Source organism: Engystomops pustulosus, chromosome 7 (assembly GCF_040894005.1).
Source record: "Engystomops pustulosus chromosome 7, aEngPut4.maternal, whole genome shotgun sequence".
NCBI lineage: Eukaryota > Metazoa > Chordata > Amphibia > Anura > Leptodactylidae > Engystomops > Engystomops pustulosus.
Window position 1 is genome coordinate 31,967,251 of NC_092417.1, and position 18,120 is coordinate 31,985,370.

At 46.5% G+C, this 18,120-nt stretch overlaps 2 protein-coding genes across 3 annotated transcripts in view; one reads left to right on the forward strand and one right to left on the reverse strand.

Moving 5' to 3' along the window:
- Positions 1 to 5,044, reverse strand: part of SEC23A (SEC23 homolog A, COPII coat complex component) — a 55,531-nt gene extending 50,487 nt beyond the window's left edge. The window contains exon 1 of the mRNA XM_072115357.1: positions 4,923 to 5,044. The gene's annotated coding sequence lies outside the window, so the exon portion shown is untranslated. The remainder of the gene's footprint in view (positions 1 to 4,922) is intronic.
- A 143-nt stretch (positions 5,045 to 5,187) lies between these two features.
- Positions 5,188 to 15,331, forward strand: GEMIN2 (gem nuclear organelle associated protein 2). Of its 2 annotated transcripts, none has more exons than XM_072115361.1 (10): positions 5,188 to 5,496; positions 6,362 to 6,446; positions 9,054 to 9,143; positions 9,946 to 10,005; positions 10,663 to 10,779; positions 11,564 to 11,608; positions 11,990 to 12,058; positions 12,137 to 12,247; positions 12,333 to 12,411; positions 14,254 to 15,331. In XM_072115361.1, the coding sequence occupies exons 1-9, from the start codon at positions 5,375 to 5,377 to the stop codon at positions 12,393 to 12,395; spliced, it is 762 nt and encodes a 253-aa protein (XP_071971462.1). In that variant the 5' UTR covers positions 5,188 to 5,374; the 3' UTR covers positions 12,396 to 12,411; positions 14,254 to 15,331. The 2 variants fall into 2 exon arrangements, with proteins under 2 accessions (XP_071971462.1, XP_071971461.1); XM_072115360.1 differs by having other exon boundaries at positions 12,333 to 12,391.
- The last annotated feature ends 2,789 nt before the right edge of the window (positions 15,332 to 18,120 follow it).

Here is an 18,120-nt window from a genome sequence, read left to right on the forward strand (position 1 = left end):
CCTCCCTGCACCACGCACTGCAGCTTCTTCTCTCCTCCCTGCACCACACACTGCAGCTTCTTCTCTCCTCCCTGCGCCGCGCACTGCAGCTTCTTCTCTCCTCCCTGCGCCGCGCACTGCAGCTTCTTCTCTCCTCCCTGCACCACGCACTGCAGCTTCTTCTCTCCTCCCTGCGCCGCGCACTGCAGCTTCTTCTCTCCTCCCTGCGCCGCGCACTGCAGCTTCTTCTCTCCTCCCTGCGCCACACACTGCAGCTTCTTCTCTCCTCCCTGCGCCGCGCACTGCAGCTTCTTCTCTCCTCCCTGCACCACACACTGCAGCTTCTTCTCTCCTCCCTGCACCACACACTGCAGCTTCTTCTCTCCTCCCTGCACCACACACTGCAGCTTCTTCTCTCCTCCCTGCGCCGCGCACTGCAGCTTCTTCTCTCCTCCCTGCACCACACACTGCAGCTTCTTCTCTCCTCCCTGCACCACACACTGCAGCTTCTTCTCTCCTCCCTGCACCACGCACTGCAGCTTCTTCTCTCCTCCCTGCACCACACACTGCAGCTTCTTCTCTCCTCCCTGCACCACACACTGCAGCTTCTTCTCTCCTCCCTGCGCCGCGCACTGCAGCTTCTTCTCTCCTCCCTGCACCACACACTGCAGCTTCTTCTCTCCTCCCTGCACCACACACTGCAGCTTCTTCTCTCCTCCCTGCACCACGCACTGCAGCTTCTTCTCTCCTCCCTGCGCCGCGCACTACAGCTTCTTCTCTCCTCCCTGCGCCGCGCACTGCAGCTTCTTCTCTCCTCCCTGCGCCGCGCACTACAGCTTCTTCTCTCCTCCCTGCACCACACACTGCAGCTTCTTCTCTCCTCCCTGCGCCGCGCACTACAGCTTCTTCTCTCCTCCCTGCGCCGCGCACTGCAGCTTCTTCTCTCCTACCTGCGCCGCGCACTGCAGCTTCTTCTCTCCTCCCTGCGCCGCGCACTGCAGCTTCTTCTCTCCTCCCTGCGCCGCGCACTGCAGCTTCTTCTCTCCTCCCTGCGCCGCGCACTGCAGCTTCTTCTCTCCTCCCTGCGCCGCGCACTGCAGCTTCTTCTCTCCTCCCTGCGCCGCGCACTGCAGCTTCTTCTCTCCTCCCTGCGCCGCGCACTGCAGCTTCTTCTCTCCTCCCTGCGCCGCGCACTGCAGCTTCTTCTCTCCTCCCTGCGCCGCGCACTGCAGCTTCTTCTCTCCTCCCTGCGCCGCGCACTGCAGCTTCTTCTCTCCTCCCTGCGCCGCGCACTGCAGCTTCTTCTCTCCTCCCTGCGCCGCACACTGCAGCTTCTTCTCTCCTCCCTGCGCCGCACACTGCAGCTTCTTCTCTCCTCCCTGCGCCGCACACTGCAGCTTCTTCTCTCCTCCTTGTACCACACACTGCAGCTTCTTCTCTCCTCCCTGCGCCGCACACTGCAACTTCTTCTCTCCTCCTTGTACCACACACTGCAGCTTCTTCTCTCCTCCCTGCGCCGCACACTGCAGCTTCTTCTCTCCTCCCTGCGCCGCACACTGCAGCTTCTTCTCTCCTCCCTGCGCCGCACACTGCAGCTTCTTCTCTCCTCCTTGTACCACACACTGCAGCTTCTTCTCTCCTCCCTGCACCGTGCACTGCAGCTTCTTCTCTCCTCCCTGCGCCGCACACTGCAGCTTCTTCTCTCCTCCTTGTACCACACACTGCAGCTTCTTCTCTCCTCCCTGCGCCGCACACTGCAGCTTCTTCTCTCCTCCCTGCGCCGCACACTGCAGCTTCTTCTCTCCTCCTTGTACCACACACTGCAGCTTCTTCTCTCCTCCCTGCGCCGCACACTGCAGCTTCTTCTCTCCTCCCTGCGCCGCACACTGCAGCTTCTTCTCTCCTCCCTGCGCCGCACACTGCAGCTTCTTCTCTCCTCCCTGCGCCGCACACTGCAGCTTCTTCTCTCCTCCTTGTACCACACACTGCAGCTTCTTCTCTCCTCCCTGCGCCGCACACTGCAGCTTCTTCTCTCCTCCCTGCGCCACACTCTGCAGCTTCTTCTCTCCTCCTTGTACCACACACTGCAGCTTCTTCTCTCCTCCCTGCGCCACACACTGCAGCTTCTTCTCTCTTCCTGCAGCTTCTTTTCTCCTCCATGTGGCACTCTGTGTCCCGTGGTGGTTGTATTCGCCGGCATCAGGACCCAGAGCAGAGCTGAACGTTGAGTAAGAGAGGACCCAGGATCAGTACAGTACAACGGATAAGTACTTACCTCTCCTGCTCCTTGGGTCGCTCTGCTCTGGGTCCTGCTGTCGGCGCATACAAGCTGCATCAGTAGTCAGGACCGAGTGGAGCAGCAGGAGAGGACCTAGGAGCTGTAAGGACAAAAAGCAAAGCAGCAGGAGAGGACCCGTCGGTTGCGCTGGAAAGGAGGAGAAGAAAGCGCTGCTTGCCCCATCCTTATCTATAGAAAGTAGTGGTGCACACCGTGCTTTAGGCCAAAAGATATAGCAGCACTACACAGTACAGTGAGCACGCGTTGTGCTCACCGTACCAAGCCCAGGCGCCATATACAACTAAGGGGGAAGTATATGCGGCCATATATACGCCCCATACGTTCATGTGAATGGGCCCTAAGGTATTCTCAGCTCCATCAGCAGGGTGTGGGACACAACGCGAGGCTTGACAGGCAGCATGTGACCCATCAGCCACGGGTTGAGCAATTTCTTTTAGGCCTTTAGGTGAGATGAGCTGCACTTTATGTACATGCTCAGTAGTGAAGATTCTCTGCTACAAATCAGAGGAATAAAAGCACCAGGAAGCAATTCCGGCATTTATCTCAGCACTGCTACGGTGACCAGGAAAACAGGACTGTGAAGTTCTGGTGTCAGGACCATTTTGGTGGTGCTAGATCGAGAAGCTTGACTTACCGACTCCACACACCTAATCCCCAGGTAAGTGAGAGAAATCAGAGATGTAGTGAAGGGAAAAAGTTTTTCTCTGAACGCACGGCTTGTTAGGAGGGGTGCCAGGTTTGCCAACAAAACCATGCAACAATGATTTTCAGCCTCCTATTGTATTTCTATGGGCAGAACACGTGTCCTTTGTTCCTGATCGCAAGCATTTAGGTCTAAACTGTATCTGTGAGTGGAAGAAACTCCTCTGCCCTGGGCAAGAATTGAATCTAATGTGTGAACAATACCCTAATCTGATTATACACACATAAAAACAGCATTATGTATTGGGTTAATAAACATAATACATATGTCCTTGTTACCCGTTCGACTATAACACCTTATAAGGGCCTTATCTATGGGAGGCCAACCATGGGTCCCAGTCACCACAAAAGAAGGGGGGGGGGATGGCAACGGCAGCTCGTCCCACGAAAGGTCCATATTACAAATTATGAAAAAGTTATTGGTGTCAGAATATTGAGAAATGAAGAATTTTTTCTTAGCACAAAGTTTAGTTTTTTGTTTTTTTAATGCAAAAATAATAAAATCTATATAAGGTTACATTCAGACGGCCATATGGGGGACATATACATGGTCGATATACATCCCCCATAGACGGCAATGGGCACACGGCGCCCTACGGTAGCGGTATGGTGCAGCACATGTGCGCACAGGTCCTATCTTTTCACAGCATACGGCGCCGTGCGCTATATATCCCTATGGAGAGGGGCGGGGGTGAGCAGCGCTCACCTCCTCCTCCTCTCCCCACTGTGTGCCCGCCGTTTGGCAGTTTACAACCTGTTTATCTATTAAGATAATTGGGAAAAAGTGTCAAAAAAGGTAAAAAACGCATGCGTTTTTAAACGGAAAGAAAACGCATGCTTAAAAACGGACCGAAAAACATCATATGTGGCATCACCCTAAGCGTATCACTGCTGTTATGGTACTGACCCAATGAATAAGTGTAAATAAAGAGCCCTCAAGAAAATGGTGCAAATGTGTTTTTTCATCACATTCACTGCATTTTTTAATTTTTTTCAGCTTCCCGATGCACGACATGGAAGAATAAAACCGTCACTAGGAAGTGCAATGTGTTATGCAGAAAATAAGCCCCACACAGCGCTGTGCAATACACAATATTCACATCTCTGCAGGTCGCAGGTGAGAAACAGAAACACAAAAACTAAAAAGGGATCAGTAACCAGCGCAGAGGGACAAGGGGCAAAGTACTAGCAATGAATGAGGAGTGAGAGGCGGGGAGGGAGCAGGACATGAGGTGCTGGAGATGTAACTCCTAGGACGCCCTGTGCACCCACATCTACAGTCTCACATGAAGCTGCCTCCAGCACTCACTTACCTTTCCCTCTTTCTCCCCCAGCACTCACTTACCTCTCCCTCCATCAGCCCTTGCACTCACTTACCTCTCCCTCCATCAGCCCTTGCACTCACTTACCTCTCCCTCCATCAGCCCTTGCACTCACTTACCTCTCCCTCCATCAGCCCTTGCACTCACTTACCTCTCCCTCCATCAGCCCTTGCACTCACTTACCTCTCCCTCCATCAGCCCTTGCACTCACTTACCTCTCCCTCAGCACTCACTTACCTTTCCCTCCATCAGCCCTTGCACTCACTTACCTCTACCTCTCTTCCCCTGCACCTCTACCTCAGCAGTTACTTACCTCTCCCTCCATCAGCCCTTGCACTCACTTACCTCTCCCTCCATCAGCCCTTGCACTCACTTACCTCTACTTCTCTTCCCCTGCACCTCTACCTCAGCAGTCACTTACCTCTCCCTTCCTCAGTCCCAGCACTCACTTACCTCTGCCTCTCTCTTCTCCTGCACTCACCTACCTCTCCTTCATCAGTCACTTACCTCTCTCGCTCCCTCCCTCAGCCTCTGCACTCACGTACCTCTGTCTCTCTTCTCCCTACCTCTCCCTCAGCAGTCACTCACCTCTCTCGCTCTCTCCCACGGCAGTCACTTACCTCTGTCAGCTCCTGCTCGCACTCAGCGGCCGGCCAGCAGCAGCGCACCTCACTACGTCACCAATATGGCGGCGCCCTGTGCCACGTCAAGTAGCGGAGACTGACAGCTCCAGCAGACAGGGGTCAGGGCCCGGGCATAGAGCCCTGTACACACCTCCCTCCCGCGTCTCCTCTTACTACACTGCCAGGGCAGCCTGGGACTTATAGTGCGACACACAATCCACACATACAGGCGTTCATTCACTCTGTTATTTATATTAAAAGGAAAAAAAACGCACTACAAAACGCAAAGAACGCAGTAACACGTGAGTGATGTTTAATATCGCAGCGATCTCTATTCAGGCACTAGTGCGACCAGCACGGGGCGCGCTATAAATCTGCAGCAGCCAATCAGCGGCGCCGTTGTATCGTGCGTTCCACCGCCGGCTGAGCGTGCACTGACTGACACCAGCATGGACTCCGGGCCGGAGGAGCTGATGCCGCGGCTCCTACCGGTGGACGAGTGCGACCTCACCGAGGACTTCGATCCCGCAGTCGCCCCTAGGACCCCGCAGGAGTATCTGAGGCGGGTGCAGTAAGTAATCACGTCACGGATGGGTGCAGTGACGTCACGTACACTGAGGAAGCCCCTGGCTGTGCTTATACTGTGTAACCCCGGGGGTGGTAGTCATGTTATGGTAGGTCTGCAGGGCGTGCATCACTATGCACCAGGGGATATCAGCATACACCATGCTCAAGATCTCTGCTACCTGTCATTGTATTGGAAGTTTAAGCCTAGCAGAGCATGCACCAATAACATGGGCTATCAGCATGCTTCATGTTCAAGATCTCTGCTACCTGTCATTGTATTGCAACCATAAGCCTAGCAGAGCATGCACCAATATCAGGAGCTATCAGCAGGCTTCGTGTTAAAGATCTCTGCTACCTGTCATTGTATTGGACGATTAAGCCTAGCAGGGCATTCACCAATTCCATGCAGCACCTTGGTATAACAGCATATATCCTATTCAAGATCTCTGCTACCTGTCATTGTATTGGAAGTATAAGCCTAGCAGGACATGCACCAGGGGGCAACGGCATATATCCTGTTCAAGATCTCTGCTACCTGTCTATGTATTGGAAGTAGAAGCCTAGCAGGTCATGTGATGTGCCCCCCGCTTCCATGCATCATTCCCCTCCCCTGTCAGTAACCCCAGCCGCCTGCCCCCTTCTCTTTTCCAGCCTTCACTAAAGGGGTTTCTCCAATGAAAGAAACTTCTCAAATTCTAACCCCCTGGTGATGTTTACACAATAAGGATCATTTGTTACCCCCTACTTTACTATTTTATTGCCTTTTAAACTGATTTTCCAGCCACATCAAGCCCACAATATAGGGGATAACTTGCTGATTGGGTGTCTCTAATCATCTCATTATGTATTGTCCTTCTCATATTTTGTAGGATTGAGGCCGCCCGGTGTCCTGATGTGGTCATTGCTCAGATTGATCCTAAAAAACTGAGGAAGAAGCAGACAGTCAGTATAGCGGTAAGTAAAGAAGACATTCCTCAACATGTCTGTGTCCTACTGGATGCTACTAAGGCGTCACAGGACCCTGTTCAGACAATAAGTGGACTCCTCGGACCTGGGGTCAGCCAATAATAATAATCTTTGTTTATACAGCGCCATCATCTTCTGTAGCGCTGTACAAATCATAGGAAGTGACAATGAAAGTGGTGTCCACTGGACGGAGGCCACTCGTTGGGTGACGCAGGTGCCGTGACCAAGGGCTTTGTTGTTTGTTTTTTCTACAACCCTGTCTGGACCCCTTAGGGCAGTGATGGCGAACCTTTTAGCAGCCGAGTGCCCAAACTGCAACCCAAAACTCCCTTATTTATTGCGAGGTACCAACCAAAAATTAAAGCAGTAACTTATTGCTCCCTGTTCTGTAACAACTTTCAATCATACTGGCCTCCTAATGACAGAAACACAGTAGAAGGAAAGATGGAAAAATTGCATCATTTTAGCTTCTTTCCAGTGTCCCTCCGAACACATAGAATTGTGGGGTCAGTAGGAGGTCCTCCAAAGATAATTCGGCCCTGTCTACTCATTCTCCCTCTTCCTACAGCCCCAAGTAGCCAAGTAAGTATCATAATATGACTGAAAGCAGCATCTTTTAAGTTGCTTGGAACTGCAGGAAGATTCTTTGAGTCCTGTCTGGTGTGCTGGGGCGATGGCCCGGGTGCCCACAAAAAGGGCTCTGAGTGCCGCCTCTGGCACCTGTGCCATAGGTTCGCCACCACTGCCTTAGGGTAACCAGGAAATTCCTAGAAAATCATTTTAAATACTTTAAAAATCTATTTTGTATTTCCTCTGTTTGTTATTCCCACTTTAAAAAATGGTGAATAAATTAACAGCTGAAAAGCTTGTAGATTTTCCAAGAATCCAGATATCCCCTAGGGGGGCCAGGTTTGGGGAGGCGGGCAGAAGGGGCAGCCCAGAGGTCACAAGACCTGCTTTAGCAGACCATATGCACAAACGAGAAAAAGAAAGAACAACCGGAGGACGGCGCCTCGTGTGATACCATTGGCGTAAAAGTTAAGAGAAGGGTAAGCAATATTGCTCACCTGTTTACCACTTGGTGGTATGCAATGTATTTTCCAAAGGAGAATCCTCACTGTCCTAGACGTTCCTGCAGCTCCACAGTCCCTAGAGCAGACGGTGCCCACGGAGGTGGACCGGGATGGTTCAGATAATGAAGACAAAAAAAAGGGCGGAATGGGACTAAGGGTGGGCGCTAGACTAGCCTTATCTCGGTGGAGTGTCTACACCAGAAAAGCAAAAATTAACTAGTTCGACTCGCACCATAAGGTAAAGGACGTTTTAATTGAACGAAATTAATTGATGAAATTAACACTTACAATAACATACAGTATAAATGAATAAAATAAAGACCTTATTGTCCAGTTAAAATGACGCGTTTCGGGAGTATTCCCTTCATCAGACTGAAAAAATGGACTGAGAAAGTTGCAATGGTGAGAAGACTATAAAGTCTCAAAATTCGCATAAAAGGGAGTGGTAAAACAATTCAGCCGATTGGGTTAGAAATATTAGTAAATTACATTGGCATAAAGAAAAGAACACCTGTAAACACAGATTTAACTTAAGTGTCTGTGTGTGGCACTGTGCGCTGGTGTGCAGACGCCTGCGCAGTATGGAGGCAGGCCAGCGCACGCCCAAATCGAAAAGTGGCGCATGCGCCCAGGGGAGAAGCCGGAGTGTGGTGGAGCGCCTGCGCACAAGCATCTCGCATGGTGTGCAGGCGCCTGTGCAGTGTGAAGGCAGGCTGGCGCGCGCCCGAATCGAAAAAGTGGCGCATGCGCCCAGGGGAGAAGCCGGAGTGTGGTGGAGCGCCTGCGCACAAACATCTCGCATTCTGGGTTGTGCCACGAGGTAGTGCACATGCGCGGCTACGGAGAGTATATACACATAGCCGCTAGCTGCCCAGAGCATTATGCCTACGTCTGGAAGGAAGATATGTGTACTGGCATGTTGCCTATTTGGTATTTGTGACAGCGAATACTAGGGTTAAGTGGATAGTAAAAATATATATATATATCTCTATATCATGAACAGGATAAATAAATACATAAATAAATAATTCAATAAACATATAAACACATAGGTAGCTGTCCCAACTGGGGATATTAAATGTTGTTGTCTGATGGGCATTTCATAAAAACATATAATTGTAAATAAAACTATATAAATGAAGGTGCTGAATTACATGACCCATGAGGTTATACCGTATGTTATTGTAAGTGTTACAATAGTCCCCTTAGTCCCATTCCGCCCTTTTTTTGTCTTCATTATCTTAGCAGACCATAGACACCTCTGGCTTCCCTGACCCCTGTATCCCATAGGGGATATACATCTTTTTGCATAGCCCTTTTAAGTTCTTTGGTATCTAAGTGCATTTCCTCTATTATTCCTATGCCAGTTTGGGGGAGGTGACCAGATTTGCCACAGTGTCCATGTACTAGTTAGAAGGTATAGATGATATTCACAATACTTTTGTTGTGTAAAATGTTTCCATTCAAAGCCTCATGGATATAAATTTGGCACAATTCCAATGTAGACTTTTGCTTGTCTTAGCTCTCGGGATGCCAGCCTGCCCCTGAAGGGTATTCGCCCAGCATCCGATGGCAGCAACAACAGGTGGCCCAGTTCTCGGCCGTACGACAGGTGAGGATATACTGGAGATTATTTGTTGCTGTATATTTTTCCTGAATGCAGATATCTGCCCCATTGTTGAAATAACACCCAGCGCTGTACAGACATGGGCGACATCCTGCATTACAGCGTTGTGTTATATGTCTATGCTCTTAAAGTTCACACCTGCTACTAGGGCTTGGGGGGGGCTCTTTTCCACCCCTCTCCTTGCCATTTAAAATAGCATTTTCTTCTGTCAGTGTATTACTGAGTGTCTGTCGCCTCTCCTGAGAGTCATGTGTCAGATCTTAAAACTCAGCGGCATACTGTTCCCCTGATATTCCTCCCGAAATAGCACAAATAAATTGAATACAAGGTGTTACCAAATTGCAAGGACACGCAGCTGAAGTCTGATGGCACGGGGACAGTTAATACAGTTCCAATCGCTCAATTTGTCCGGCAGACTGAGTCCTTGCATCATATTTCTGTATGATGTGCAATCCATGGGATCGGAACAACATGCTGGTCTAATTCCATCAGTAGTGATTTGTCAATGTACAGACACCAGAGAAACTGTCATTTATACATTCCTAGGGGGAATAATAAAGGAATGGATGGGAAAAGCAAAGCTTCTCCAAAATAATATAAACTGCTCCATAGATGTTTCTTTAAGAATGCAAGTTTTTAGTAAAGAAATATGTTGAGAGAGATGACAGGTTCTATGTCATAAACCAAATATTGTGATTTGTTGTTGTGTGTTTTGGTTTTGACTTTTGTATAGGAGTTGTGACGTGTTTATATGTTTAGTTTTTTTTTTTTTTTTCTTTGTTTTTAGAGTCTCAACAAGCACAGGAGCCATTGGAAATCCCAGCCCCTCGACAGCAATGTAATGATGGTGAGTGCATGTAGTCTTCTAATCCATTTTAAAGGGGTTGTTTGAGAGTAAGTAAAGATTGTAATGGGGAAGGGGGGGAAGCTGTATAATGAATGTGTCCTTGCCTCCATAGGTGCACCCATTGTCCCGCGCCATGGTCCCTCCGTGCTCCTGTTTGCTTACAAGTGGACAGCACCTTGGTGCCGACTACTGCCGGTCGTGCCCACCCAACTCCTGTCCTAGCGCTGTATCGGGCACTGGAACAGGAGATGGGAGGGCGTCCCAGGCCCGAGGTGCTGTGTGCCTGTAAAAAAAAAAAAAAAAAAAAAGGGGGCACATGGGAGATTTATTTTATTTGTGTGCAGCCCTCCCTGACTGTTGTCAGACTATTTCTGTTGTTTGCATTGATCAAATCTTTCCTAAGTATTTATTAGGATATCTCCTGGCACTTGTCTCCATCAGCTGAAAGAAGGGATTTGGTTTTTGTTTTGTGTTTTGCTGCCTGGAAAGGAAGGCAGGGGGGAAATCATGGAAGTTACTGCAAGACAGACCTCCACCTAGAAATCTTCTTAATTGGGGTTAACAGGCAAACAATGGATTTTGAGGAATTTGTGTAAAATAAAAGCTGTATATCTAGTATAAATGTGACTCAATTGTACTGTGTCTTTCTATCTGCAGCCAAGCACAGAAGATGAGGAAAGTTGGAAGAAGTTCTGTTTGGGGGAGCGGCTCTATTCTGACCTGGCCGCAGCACTAAACACTGAGAATCAAAACCCAGGGATTGATTATATAAAGGTAAAAATTCATATAAACCTCCGTTATCCCAGACTAGAAAAATGATCCAAACACTCGGTAAAACACCATATAAATCTGTTACTTCACACTGTAAGATTAATCCAATGATTAATCAGATGAATTGGAGGAAATATTCTATCCCTAATCTTAGGGATAAAATACTCTTGGAGATTTATCATGCACCAGCGCACATTCTCTGGCGCATGATGGAACCGCCGCTGGATACATCAAGAAGCTTAGGTCTCATATATCCGGTGGGTGGCTGCACTGGCAGCAAAAGCTACACAAATTTTGCACAAAAGCCCCACTAACGTTGAAGGTGAATGTTTGCATGGCCTAGGTCAGTGATGGCGAACTTTTTAGAGCCCCACTACCCAAACTTCAACCAAAAGCTACCTATTTATTGCAAAGTGCCAGCGCAGCAATTTAAGTAGTAATGTATTTCTCCTTGTCTATTGACAACTTTCAATCTTTCAGCCTCCCAAGGGCACAAATGCAGTTGAAAGGAGGAGGGCAAATTCGCCTATCATTGTAGGAAGATTCTGCAGGCAGATTCTTTGAGTTCTATCTGGTGAACTTCATTCTGGGGTGATGGCCTGGGTGCCCACAGAAAGGGCTCAAAGTGCCGCCTCTGGCACCCGTGCCATAGGTTCGCCACCCCTGGCCTAGGTAGTTTGCAGGGCTTCTATACCAGAAGCTTTTATAATTGTCCCCTTTTGTTTTTTGAGGGCTGGGGGATGGATGAATTGTACATTGTGGTTAACTTGGTGTTCCATCGTTCTAGGTTGGCTTCCCTCCTTTGCTGAGTATTGTCAGCCGAATGAGCCAGGTGAGAGGATTATTGCCTAAATGTGCACGATCCAAACTGTGTGATGATGAAAAAATGAAAATTTACATTGCTTAACATAATTCCGGTATAGGGCTACAGAATAAGATAAAATGTATATATGTCTGTGGGGGGCTGTCTGTGACTACAGCAGGAGTTTCAAAAAGTCACAATTTTCATGAAGTATCCAATTTTTTATTTTATATTTTTTGGTGGTGCACCAAAAAAAAAACCTCCCCTGCAAGGCCCGATTAATCAGTTCCATTGTGAAGGGAGGAGAGGAAAGTGATCTATGGCATTGGAAAAAAAAAATATAAAAATCGTTTTTTATTGCTTAGGTTTCATAATTTTGGAGTAATTTTAGTAATTCTGCTTTTCCTTAAGGCTACAGTTACGAGTGTATTGGAGTACCTGGTGAATTGGTTTGAAGAAAGAGACTTTACTCCAGAACTGGTAAGTGTTCATAGACGCCACGTGTTGTATTTCTTCGCTGACCGATCATCAGAAATCATAGTGTTGTTTTGTGCACAGGGTCGATGGCTTTACGCTTTACTCGCCAGCTTGGAGAAGCCTCTGCTCCCAGAAGCTCATTCACTTATTAGACAATTGGCGCGGAGATGCTCACAAGTCCGAGCGGCCGTGGTATGTAGAGTTTGATTATTGTGGATGGTGAACGCTGTCGGGTCCTGTACTGTTACTGTTGATTTTTATTTTGTTTGTTTTCCAGGAACATCGGGAAGATGAGAGGGTTTCTGCATTAAACTTGTTCATCTGTCTAGTTGGCAGGTAATGGTTTCCCGCTGCTAGTTAGTGACTTCTTTGTTAGCCACGCACACACACGTATAGCCTGAGCTAGTTATATACCTCAGTGAGACATCACACAAAGCTGGACACAAATTTTTCTAGTATGTGGAAAAAGATATTTGTTGTTCGTATTGAGTGCAGTGGATGGGGAATCCTTGCTCGTAGTTCATTATGATGCAAGGACTCCCTGTCTGCTAGCAGAACTGCAACCATGACCATGTAACAACTGTTGTACATGGGTCCTTTTCCAAGGAATCTGAAACTGATGATAAATCCAAGGTATGAACTTTCACTTGTTTCTTTACCTTGTATACAGTATAGGCCGATTCACATGAAAATTGCTGTTCAGACCAGTCTTACAAATGATCTGCACGTTCCACGTTAAAGTGAATTAACTTGTTTCAGCACAGTTTAGTTGCATATGAATTACCATTTAATTTACTTTAAACTAGAGCAACTAATATACGACTCAACAGACTTTGGGTAACCAAGCTGATGGTGCATCCTGGCGCAATTCTGCCCCTAGCAGTGGGTGGAGGTCAATTTTTTAAATTGCAAAGGTTGATTTCGGAACAGCGATCCGCAGCAATAAGGTACTGCTACCTTATTTGTTACAGATTGGGGGGGGGGGGGGGGCTGCTGCAACGGGCGTTTCCTCTGTGGATATTTTTCCCACTTCATAGTTGGGGTGTAGCTTTAGTCTGGACATTTTGTGCTTGTTTTGATATAACTTGGAGAGCAGAAAGTCACAAATTCTTCTGCAACTCCTTACAAACTTTTTCTTCTCCCCTTCCTTTCCCTGCAACTCAGGATTGGAGTTTTATTTGTGCTCAAATTGCAACTCTTATATAAGCCTGCTTCTGTATTCTTAAGATAAACCAGGTGCAACACTGAAAAGCTCTGGCATGGCAAACTTTACTAGGCGAGTGGGAAAAGTTGCACGTTTTGGCACAAAATGTAAATGAGACAAAAAAAAAAAAAAGAAATTTAATATAGGAATTGGGGGAAAAAGAATTTGACATATAGGAGGGGCAAAAAAATTTAGATAAATGACCCTCTATCTGTATGGGATTGGTATCTGTTCCCTATGCTACTTTATTACACTGTGGGTTTGGCTAGGGAAGGTGTAAACCTGACTCAGCAGAAGAATAGTCTATAGTAAGACTCCTTGATAAATCTCCCCCTATGATTTGTTACATTAATGCCTCCCCCCAATAGTAAGCAGCAGGCATGGCCTCCTGTTGAACCTGTTTGCATAAAAATATTAAAACCAAATTTTTTCTAAAATTCTGTTTCCCAGAATTCTATGGGGGTAACTTTATTATTACAGAGCTCCTTATCACAATTCTATGCCTGTCTTTGTAGCTCTGCTGCTGTCAGGTTTATTAAAATGGCTTTTGGCCTTGATAAATCTCCTGGCAGTATCTTCTCCTACATGGGTTGTTTGTGACAGTGGCATAAAGAGTCACAAAATGCTATCAAAAGTCACAGAACATTGACCAAGCTGGGGGGAGTGCTGTCAATTTACACCAAAATGGAAAGACGCAATTCATTCATTCAGTCGCATTGTGAAAACTAGTCTATGCCATTAACTCTGCTTGCACCAAATTCATTATTTGCAAAGTGTCTTTGCACTATCCTATCCCCATTTGGTGCAAAAGAAAGTTGCTAAACAGCATTTGTACAACAGATGCGCCAAAACCATTCCACAAAAAAACGAATGATGCATCACCCCCAATGACTGTAAAGCTTCCTATAGAATACTTTTACTTGCAGGGGGAGGCAGCGGCTGGTCTATAAAGAATATCCTCTTGTATGTCCAACTTTTGTCTTCTTTCTTACAGGTATTTTGAGCAACGAGATCTAGCGGATTCCATTGAACCATCTTGATGTTATGACTACCTACCTACCTTCCATTTTTCTTACATAGCAATACCTAAACCCACCCTAGCAAGCTTCCTTCCATTGAGTAGTTCACAACCATGTTTCCTCCAAACCTGGAGGAGATAAAAGTGGCAGTCAAGTCTATCGACCTCCATGTTTCTTGCGCCGTTGAAGGATCACGCACTCAATAATTGCACGTCAACATCTTCCAGATCACTAGGTGTTCATGAAAATTTGGCTTTCTGGTTTGAAGACTTGACAACAAAAAGAAAAAACGCACCCCTCACTACTGCTCTATAAGATTATTTTACCATGTTCCACATTTATTGGCCAAAATTAGATCGAGTTGAAGTGCCTAAAAGGTTTTGGAAACCATCCATTCATACCTTTTATCTACACCCCCCCCTGCATTGGACCCATTCTCCGCCAGCAGGACCTGCATGGACTCCTCGTCGGGACTAATGTGGTTGAAGCCGTCTGTAGCATGGAAAACTGTGACTCATTTTATACACAATTATTTGTATTGCTGCATTATTTTTTGTTGTGTGTATTTTTGCCTCTGCAAGTAATGACAAAGAAGTTGTTCCGATCTTCCATACGTGAAATGTATACACAATGTAACGCACACTTCAGTCTTCCTTTCGATGTGTTTGTGTAGTAAGCACATACAGATGTCTCGTTTTTCCTTTGTCTAAGGACAGTCCTCGGTCTGTCAGATGGTGTCCTGGGCGGTGATGTGATCCAAACTAATAGGATTCTAGATGCTGTATCCTACTGAAGGTCCAGAGCAGTAACTACTGATCCAGCTGTTCCAGTGCTCCATGTATCTTAACTTGCAATGAGTTTGGGTCACATGATTGTTCCGGACTTTCGCTGCTGGACTGAACAGTGTTTGTTAAAACCAGTCTCACTGTTGCCACCCCTTCCCCAATACTTTTGGTCGCAGAGGCATTTTCAGGATTCGTGCCATCTTTTATCACGTGTGTATGTTCAGTTGTCAGTTTCTGTACATAAAGGTTTCTTTTTTTTTTTATAATATTTAGTTGTCTGATTTTTATTTTGAACTTTTTTGAAATAATCATCAAGTCACTATCTCTGCCTATCATATGACTTGTATTTGGAAATTGTAGTAGTCTTAAAGGAAATCTGCCAATTGCTATTATGCATTATGAACCAAATATACCTTGAAAATGCTGTTGCTACACTGATGCAGTAACATATCTTGTTTAATCCCTGATCCAAGGAGTTTTGGTCAGAACTGTTATAAAATTCAGCACCTTGGAAAAGCTGGATGTCTTCATGAACACATTACATGTGGAGCTTCCTGAACTTTTCAGACCGGACTAATCAACCTGAGCTGGATGACTCGTACACAGCAGCTGGTGGATGGTGCAGCGATTGATTACTTCTGCCTGTCATGGACAACACAGTAATGACTTATTTTCGGCTTATGCTGGGCATGATAAGGCTGGAGCAGTGCATAATTAGAGTAAGAGGAGAATTGCCGGGGCAGCCACAGGAGCAACAGAGCCTCATTATCATAATTTTATAATTGTTTTATCAGCAAAACCATTCAATTCAGGGGTTAAGCAAGATATGTTTCTGCATCAGTGTTGCTACAGCATTCTCAAGGTACGTTTGCTTCATAATGCATAAAAACAAATGGCAGATTTGTTCAATATCTAATTCTCGGTTGGCTTAGAGTTGCTGGATACACATATACACTACAGAAGATCATATAGGATATTTATACATAAGCTATGAAGTGATGGAAACTTTGGGAAACGGTTATCAGGGCCAGAAATGATTTGGTGTAGAAGCCCTGAAATAATCAAAATTACTTTTCCTCTTTACGCCAAGTGGGCGGCAGAGTATGCTGGTGTGGGAAAGTCCTTCCCCTGTGCCTGTGCACTACCTAGACCATGCGAACGGTCACCTTAAACGTTTGCTTGATTTTTGCCCAAAACTACACTGGCTAGAAGCCTCACACTGCATACAGCAGGAGGCCCAAACCTCTTGATGTATATGTAGGGGATGGCTTATGATACATCTACCCCCATTGAATGTAGTGGTGCTGTCTCCCCTTCCTTCATCTGCTGTCTGTTGCTGTACTTTTCCGCTCTAAGCTTCCAGTTACTGTTCCCTTTGCCATAGATTTATTTTGTGACCTGTTGACTTCCTTGCTCTATCAATGGAGTAGAGATGACAGTGATTGTCTGTTTAGTTGGTGGGAAAAGGGGGGGTACAGGAAAAGAGCCTCAAAGTAGTAGTAAGATGTGTTTTATCTCCTAGTACAAAGTTCCTAAAATTTACTTTTTACTTTGGATTCATTCAGTTCGTTGGGAAGTCAACTAATATACCACATCCGCTGCTGCCCCCTTCTCCCTTTATAGACCAGAAGTCTTCACAATGTTGTAAGTGGCTAATTCTTCACCTCCTTTCCCCAGAAACAATTGAATCTCCAGTACCGCTTGTGCTCACAGGCAGATTGTTGAGTATTCATAGCCAGAATTCAGGATTGTCTGTAGACACCAACATGTAGGAGGACATATAATGCCCATGTGATTATGACGGTGAATGGCTGTGATGTCACTGTCCTAGTGAGCAATGTATCCGCTCAGCAGAGACATTTGGGCTCATTTACTAAAGATCTGCGGCCGCACTTTCGATGTTTTTTTCCAACGTTTTCGGGATTTGTGCCACTGTGACTGGTATTTAGCTGGGGATTGTGTCGCACGCAGATTTTGGTGCAGCTGTGCTGGCTTCCATGCGGTTGATCCAACGGATTAGGACTGTGCGCGGGATTTAACTTTCAAATTGTGTCGCATCCAATGCACTTACATGCACCAGGAAGAAGAAGGTGAACTGTCGGACCTGAGTGTGGAAGCGACACATGCCGAATATCGGGCGCACAATCTTAGTGAATTGCGGCACAGTGCATTATCATCGGACAATCCACTTTCGGTGAACTCCTCGGACTGGGTAAGTAAATGTGCCCCATTGTGTCCGCTCCCCATAGGCTTCTATTTTGTCGCTCGGCAGGAGGGATCTTACAACATCTTTGATTTTGAGCTTTGGCACTACAAAATTGATGCACAAAGTCGATAATTCTTTTAAAGATATGGCAATCCAAAAATTATAACATTTCGGTCCAAACTTGAGCTTCATCAGATATTGTGACAGAATAGACCAGTGATGGCGAACCTTTTGGAGACCGAGTGCCCAAACTACAACCAAAATCTACTTATTTGCTGTGAAGGGCCAACATGGCATTTTAAGCAGTAACTTGTTGCTACCTGTTCTTCCACATCTTTCAATCATATCGGCCCTTAAGGCCCCCAATACAGTTGAAAGAAAGACTCTCACTGTAGCTTCTCTCCAGGGTCTCTCTGTAGAGGAAAAATGGTGGGTTCAGAATGAGGACCTCGAAAGGTATTGCAATTCGGTCACCACCTTCCCACTTTCCCCGCAGTCCCAAACAGCCAATGACGTTTCACTTTAAAATATCGCTGAGAGCAGCATCTCTTAAGTTGCCTGGGACTGCAGGAAGATTTAGTGGATTTGCCCCTATTTGGTGAACTTTGTCCTGGGATGATGACTTGAGTGCCCACAGAAATGGCTTTGAGTGCCACCTCTGGCAAAATACTGATTTAAACATACATAGTCTTTTGCAGGTTCAGAAATATTCCAGCACCCATGGGTCATATCTCCTCAGTTATGCTGTTGTTTATATTTGTTCTCTGTACTTAGTACTCAGTATTTTTGTTTATTCTTTCACAGTATCTGATGAAGGACCAGGGTGGACCAAAACGTTATAATTTTTGGAT

Coding starts and splice junctions, on each gene's coding strand:
- GEMIN2 (XM_072115360.1), top strand. CDS start 5,375: ATGGACTCCGGGCCGGAGGAGCTGATGCCGCGGCTCCTACCGGTGGAC. Junction 10,780..11,563: donor CAGGGATTGATTATATAAAG/GTAAAAATTCAT, acceptor CCATCGTTCTAG/GTTGGCTTCCCTCCTTTGCT. Junction 12,059..12,136: donor GAGACTTTACTCCAGAACTG/GTAAGTGTTCAT, acceptor TTTTGTGCACAG/GGTCGATGGCTTTACGCTTT.